Genomic DNA, 6,609 nt, shown 5'->3' with positions numbered 1-6,609 from the left:
TGTGTCCTCCCACTGATCTGTTTATCACAGCTTCCTTACCCCTTCTGTTGTTGTTTTTCTTACTAAGAGTTTTTAGCCTGGACAGCTGAAACTGCTTCTCAAGGCCCTAACCTACAGATCCTTGTACACAGAATCCTAAAGGATTAGGGGCCAACACTAGAACCTCCTACTTGTAGAAACTCGTCTCCCTCCAGGCATCCCCTCCCTCTCCTCTGCTGACCCACCACCGTCTTTGGGAAAGCTCCCTCTGACCAGACCATCTCTACCGGCACAGCAAAGCGGGAACAGGGTGGCTTAGGCACCGGGGATGAACACATAATGTTTGGCTTCTTGCCGATGGGTTGGGCGAGCCTGTTGACCCTCAGCCGCTCCTCTGTCCCTCTGTGGGCTCAGGGTCAGGACTGCGCATCAAGCTTCACAGCGATTACATCCCTAGCAGGACATAAAACACTGTACTTGTATCTTCATTGCCCCGAGCCCCTTCAAGACCGCCCAAGACCAAGTTCCTCCCGCCAACGGGGCTCGCCAGGAACCGCTGCCTTTGCGAATGACAACTGCTCCCAGAGCCCGGGAGGGTGGTGGAAGCAGCTAAAATCCCACTAATGGTTTTGTTTAGTTTCTTGGTAAACTCCCCTTCATTCAAGCTGCCGGCGCTCTGGAGCCAGGTCTAATGAGAAGAGTGCCAGGCTCACCCTTTCTCGCGGCGAAAACGCGTTAGTTATAGATGAAGCAGTACGAAGGGTGCTGGGGGTGCAGCGAAGACCCGAGGCTGGAGAGCCTCGGATGCGGGAAGGCAAGCTAGAGCTGACCGCGTGCGGGAGAGGAGGCTACAGAGACCCTGGGACGGCACGCGGAGTAGAGTTGACTCGGTGAGAGGCCAGAACGAAGCGCAGAAATGATGCCCGTTGAACGTCTACACAGATTTAAGCCAAGTGGTCAGTCTGACAGAGCAAAGCCTCAGGTCACGGTAATAGGCGAAAGGCCGAAAGCTTCCCGCTGCCCGGGACAGAAAGTCAACAAGGGCATCTGGAGTGTGAGTGTGTGCGCGCACGCTAGGGGAGGGGTCGCACCAAAGAATCCTGGTGGGTGGCGGAGGGGAGCGGTCAGTTTTGGGCGAGTCGTGCACCCGGAACTGCACTCACGGGCACCCGCGGCCCACCCAGGAAACAGCAGGTGTCAACCCTACGGCAAACTCAGCCTAAACTCCCAGCGGCTAGCCTGGGGCTGCTGGAACGATCGGGGTTGGCTTGCAACCGGACCCTGGAGAGGCGGGGCCCGGGGCCGGGGCGGGGCGGCGCAGGTGGGCGGGCCGGGGCAGGGTGAGGAGGCTGGGCCTATAAAACGCCCGCCGCCCCAGAGCCCAGGCGGCTTAGTGGAGCTGGGGCGGGGTGGGCTGGGGGCGAGCGGGGTGCTGATTGCCGCTTGGGTCCGCAGGTCCCTAAGCCCCCGGGGGAGGGGCCTCCTGAAGACGGTGCCTGCCTCGGTTTACCCGCAGCTTTTTGGCCGGCGAGCGCGTCGGCCCCGGCGAACTCCCAGCAAGTGAGCCTGGGTGGGAGGAGCGGGGCCTGGGGGCTCCGGTGCTCCGGGCGCAGGGGTGAGCTCCGCGGGGCAAGCCGGCTCCAAGTTTTGCTAACTTTGAATTAGTTGCAGGTTGTGACTGTTGGCGTCTCCGCTCCCGGAGTTTTGTGAACCTGAGTTGCAGAGGCCGGTTCCTCCCCTTGGGAAAAGGAATGCTTCGGCTTCTTCGCTCCGGGGACTCTGGGCATTTTAGGAGCCTCTGCACGTCTTCCTTGCTTTTGAAAATCTGTCCTTCTTGTCCTTTTTCTAGCGCCCCGGAGAGGCCGTTCCGCCCCGTGAGAGAAACAGAGCCGTTGACCATGGTTGCAACGGGCAGTCTGAGCAGTAAGAACCCGGCTAGCATTTCGGAGTTGCTGGACCGTGGCTTCCACCCGGGGAACCTACTAAATGGTGAGTTTCCCAACCAACTACCTCTCTTCCCTCCAAAGGTCGCAGCCCCTGGATAGATGGGATTGGCGGGCGTGCAGTGTCGACCCCCTCCTTGAATGTTGGAGGTGCCACAAAATCCATCTGAGAGAGACTCCTTTCCAAACTTTTAGCATCTTCTGTCCATGATGGTGAGAAACAAAAGAAGCAAAAGATAAAATCCCAAGGGCTGCATCCATCTAGTCTGCGGCTCATAGACTCTTTGGGGTTAAAAACTGTACAGGTCCCTACCCTACATGGTTGTGAAGTTATGGTGAATTTTAAGTGTACAATTATGTGTGTTTTAACAAATGTATTCACCTGTGTAACCACTACCATCACCTTCTGCCCCCAAAGTCCCATGTACCCCTTTGCCATCCGTTCCCCACCCTGCCTCTCCCGTCCCCAGGGAAACACTGATCTGCTTTTTGTCGCTATAGATTACTTTCACCTCTAGGGTTGCATGCAGATGGAACATGTAATATGTACTCTTTTGTATCTGGTTCCTTTCCCACAGCCTAATGATTTTGAGATCCATGCTGTTGCTTCTATCAGTATGTGTTCCTTTTTGGTGCTGAGTAGTATTCTATTTGTGGATTTACCCATTGTTTCATTTTTTAAGGCCAAAAGGAAACTTTAAAACAGCAGTGATGCTGGACACATTGTCATTTGCAATTTTAAACAGGAGTTTCTAAAGTAACACACTGCTCTGCCACTAAGGAGCTGTGGGCATAGACCAATTGCTTAAGATCTTTGGGCCTTCCTCATTTAGAAGGCAAAGTGGTTGATGATCTAATATTAGAGGCCAAAGCTCTCAAATTCTCTATTTTCAACATAGATAAAATACGGAGCCTTATAATTTGGAGTGCATTTGTTTCAATTAGCTTAAAAAAAAGCAATGATCTAAGTTTATACGTGATTTGGAGAGGGGAAAATGCAGTAGCCAATGAAGTGCAGTAGCTTAGGGTGGGGAGCCCACAGGGCATCTGCCTGTGCTTGCTCAGTTGGCTGTGTGTGGTGAGACATCCTGCCAAGTGGTGGATTAATTTGGAACGTAGGTGACCAAATGCAGAGCTATCTCCTTTCCTTTGAGCAAATCTAATTTTGTTTTCCTAGGACTATTTTGTTTTGTTTGGCTACAAAAAACTACCCAGCCAGTTATAAATATCCATGTGAACCTCAGAGGTCTTCTCTTTGAGCAATTTTTAATCGAGGAGGTTGAAGCTAAAATTGGGATCTACAGGTCATTCCAGTAAAGACTTACAAAGAAAACACAAATTTAATTGATGTTTAATATAACTCATCAAAGTTCATTTTAAGTTCATCACTAAAGGACAATAACAAAAAATCTGTTTTTTACAATAATAAACGAATGTATTCTTAGAGTTAGAAGGTAATAATCCTTAGTCAAAAAAAATGATTCACATTTTTATTCCAGAACTAATGCATAGTCTCTGTAAAAGAACATTAGAAAACCCCCATAAGCAAGTCAGGGAGCAAGAAAGAAAAGAAAATCACTAGTTTTCTAAGATAACCTTAAATAGATGTGTGATGCGTAGTCAGATCGTGTGTGTGTGTGTATACACATATAAATTTATTTAAAAATGGTTATAGCCTACCCACCTTATTTATCAAAACCTGTATATCACAGGTGAACTTTCAGTCTCAGGTTAAATGATTTGCTTTATTACCCAGTGAGTTAACAGCAGAGTGAGATCAGCTGACTTCCAAACAAATATTAGAACAAGTAGCTGTAACAGATAGAAATAAACAATGTTGCTATATCTCAGTGTTTTTTCTGCTCCTGGATTTTTTTTTTTTTTAATCTTAACCTTGCATTTAACACAGATTTTGACTACTGGGATTATGTTGTTCCTGAGCCCAACCTCAACGAGGTGATATTTGAGGAGACGACTTGCCAGAGCTTGGTTAAAATGCTGGAGAACTGTCTGTCCAAATCAAAGCACACCAAACTCGGTTGCTCGAAAGTCCTTGTTCCTGAGAAACTGACCCAGAGGATTGCTCAAGACGTCCTGCGGCTTTCCTCCACCGAGCCCTGCGGCCTGCGGGGCTGCGTTATGCACGTGAACTTGGAAATTGAAAATGTATGTAAAAAGCTGGATAGGATTGTGTGTGATTCTAGCGTGGTGCCCACCTTTGAGCTTACCCTGGTGTTTAAGCAGGAGAACTGCTCATGGACGAGCTTCAGGGATTTTTTCTTTAGTCGAGGTCGCTTCTCATCTGGCCTCAGGCGAACTCTGATCCTGAGCTCAGGATTCCGACTTGTTAAGAAAAAGCTTTACTCCTTGATTGGTACAACAGTCATTGAAGAGTGCTGAAAGGGAAGCACTGGAAAGGGTCCTTTTTATGACTGGGTAATAAAACTTCGCAGAGCTCCATTACAGACATTGTAGTTTGCCCTGGCTGCTCTTGGTAGGAAACCCCAAACTGTGTTCATCTTCTTTCTATTTCATATTCACGGCCACCCCAACTCAAGGGCTTATCTGGGGACTTTTGAGAAATGACCCACAAGAGAGTACGTTGTCTACATTTATCACAGTTTTTACAAAATGGAATGGAATGGAATAAGGAAAAAAAAAAGAAGCAATGGACTTTAGTTTTTTATTTGACTCCACAAGTTTTCCAGGTAGTCTTTTGCTACTAGACTGTATAAACTCACTTTGCCTAGTCTGATTTTCATATGGCTTTTTTTCTGTAAGTTTTCAGAGTGATCCTTTCAATCACAGAATCTTAACTGAATGATGCTTATCCCATCAAAACTTGCAAAAGCTCATACCACCCATTTCCTGCCCCTACTCACATGTTCTTATACAGGAGGATAGAATTAAGTAGGTGAGCTTAATTAAAACTTAACCCCGCGCCAATGTGAATAAAGAACGTCACAGGAAGAACAGAGTTACATACTTCTCTGTCTCTCTGCATCCTCTCCGCTCTTCTGTTTCAAAGAGGTGGCAAAAGCTTGAGCTACCATTTCAGTAACCACAGTATTGTTTTAAATAACTTTATGGTACAACATAAGCTCAGTTTTTCTAGTTCTTAAGTATTGAATTTTACCTTTAGGAAAATGCTGATTTTTTTGCATGAAGTTGATTACTTTTCCATTGAGTGAATGGTGAATGTGTATAAGGACGGGAAGTGAGTTCCAGTTCCTTTCTCATTCACTTGATAATCTAGCTTCTTTTGGCTTTTACATTTGATCTCAGATGGACTATCTCATCATGTCAGTGGCATCTCATCCTTGGCCTCTCCTGAAAACTAAAGGAACTCGCCTTAACCTGAATCTTCAAAGGAGATAGCTGCACACTACCACTTTTAATTATTAAGATGGGTCTATTTACAAAGTCTTCTTTGACCATGGGTATCTGGTCTATAGTACAGACTAGAGAATGAAAGTCATGATCTAGATAACCAGTGCACACACCCAGCTTTCTTCATCCTTGGATACCTGTCCCTATAGGGAACAATAAAGGCCTTATTTTTCTCTTGTTCCAACTAGCTAGATCTTTATCTTTTTTTATGTTAATGAGAGAACATAGCCAACACATTATAATGTTCATCCAGGAAGACCTTCACATCCTTGCTGTAGGTCATGGATAAGGAGCTTATTCAGGTCTCCTTAGCACCATTTTACATACCTGAGGCCAGGGTTGTAGAGACCATGGCTTCATCCTGGTGTAATTCAAAAGCAGGTGTACGGGGCTTCCCTGGTGGCGCAGTGGTTGAGAGTCCGCCTGCCGATGCAGGGGACACGGGTTCGCGCCCCGGTCCGGGAGGATCCCGCATGCCGCGGAGCGGCTGGGCCCGTGAGGCGTGGCCGTGAGGCGTGGCTGCTGAGCCTGCGCGTCTGGAGCTTGTGCTCCGCAACGGGAGAGGCCACAACAGTGAGAGGCCCACGTACTGAAAAAAAAAAAGCAGGTATGATCCTGTTCCCATAAATGACCTAAAATTTCACTATTCAAATCAGCAAGTGTTCTAACAAGTTGAAATCTTCAAATGCTTGGAAAGATACCACAAAGCCAATCTTACAGGACTGGGCCAGGATAAGTCAAGCTTGTTTTGCATGTCTATTATTGTCCAGGGCTCTGAAGGTCACTGTAATTCTGTGGGTGAGGAGTCTCTGGCATGGATGTAGAACTGTTGTCCTTTTTCCACTAATAGTTGTCTTTGACTCTCTTGTCTTTTACACTCACAAAATAGTGGTGACTTATAGAGACTCTTAAGTTAATATTCCTGTTAAAGGAAATTAAAGTTTGTCTATTTTTGACAATAAAGCATCATATATTTTTAATTCTCTTGTCCTCTTTGTCTTTTCTGAGTTTATGCAATGATTACCCTAAAATATATTTGACAATATTTGAGGGAAGGTGACAGAACAATTATTTATCTCCTTTTTGACAAAGGCTATTTGTACCCTTCATTATAATATTCCAATTGTATATTGCATGTGCTTATGTATCAATAAAGAGTCATTTGCTTCATAATTTTTCAAATACAATAATATTTTTCACTGAAAGACAATAATTTGAGCTCCTTTGGCAACTGCCTTTGAAAAAAATACTCATTGTGTAAAGGCTTTTTCTGTAGTTTTCCTAATGGCCAAATGCA

At 46.1% G+C, this 6,609-nt stretch overlaps 1 protein-coding gene across 2 annotated transcripts; it reads left to right on the top strand.

The window, feature by feature from the left end:
• Positions 1-731: 731 nt before the first annotated feature.
• On the top strand, positions 732-6,292 carry DDIT4L (DNA damage inducible transcript 4 like). 2 transcript variants are annotated; one of them, XM_028491686.2, is made up of 3 exons: positions 732-1,033; positions 1,829-1,968; positions 3,832-6,292. In XM_028491686.2, the coding sequence occupies exons 2-3, from the start codon at positions 1,878-1,880 to the stop codon at positions 4,320-4,322; spliced, it is 582 nt and encodes a 193-aa protein (XP_028347487.1). In that variant the 5' UTR covers positions 732-1,033; positions 1,829-1,877; the 3' UTR covers positions 4,323-6,292. The 2 variants fall into 2 exon arrangements, with proteins under 2 accessions (XP_028347487.1, XP_007120494.1); XM_007120432.4 differs by lacking the exon at positions 732-1,033 and adding an exon at positions 1,372-1,539.
• Positions 6,293-6,609: the final 317 nt, after the last annotated feature.

Source organism: Physeter macrocephalus, chromosome 7 (genome assembly GCF_002837175.3).
Source record: "Physeter macrocephalus isolate SW-GA chromosome 7, ASM283717v5, whole genome shotgun sequence".
In the NCBI taxonomy this organism is placed as follows: domain Eukaryota; kingdom Metazoa; phylum Chordata; class Mammalia; order Artiodactyla; family Physeteridae; genus Physeter; species Physeter macrocephalus.
Note: the sequence above shows the minus strand (reverse complement) of the source record. Positions and strands in the feature narration are given on the sequence as shown.

Excerpts from the sequence above, each read along its gene's own strand:
- DDIT4L (XM_028491686.2), top strand. The coding sequence starts at position 1,878 with ATGGTTGCAACGGGCAGTCTGAGCAGTAAGAACCCGGCTAGCATTTCG. Across the intron at positions 1,969-3,831 it reads CCCGGGGAACCTACTAAATG|ATTTTGACTACTGGGATTAT; the intron begins GTGAGTTTCCCA and ends CATTTAACACAG.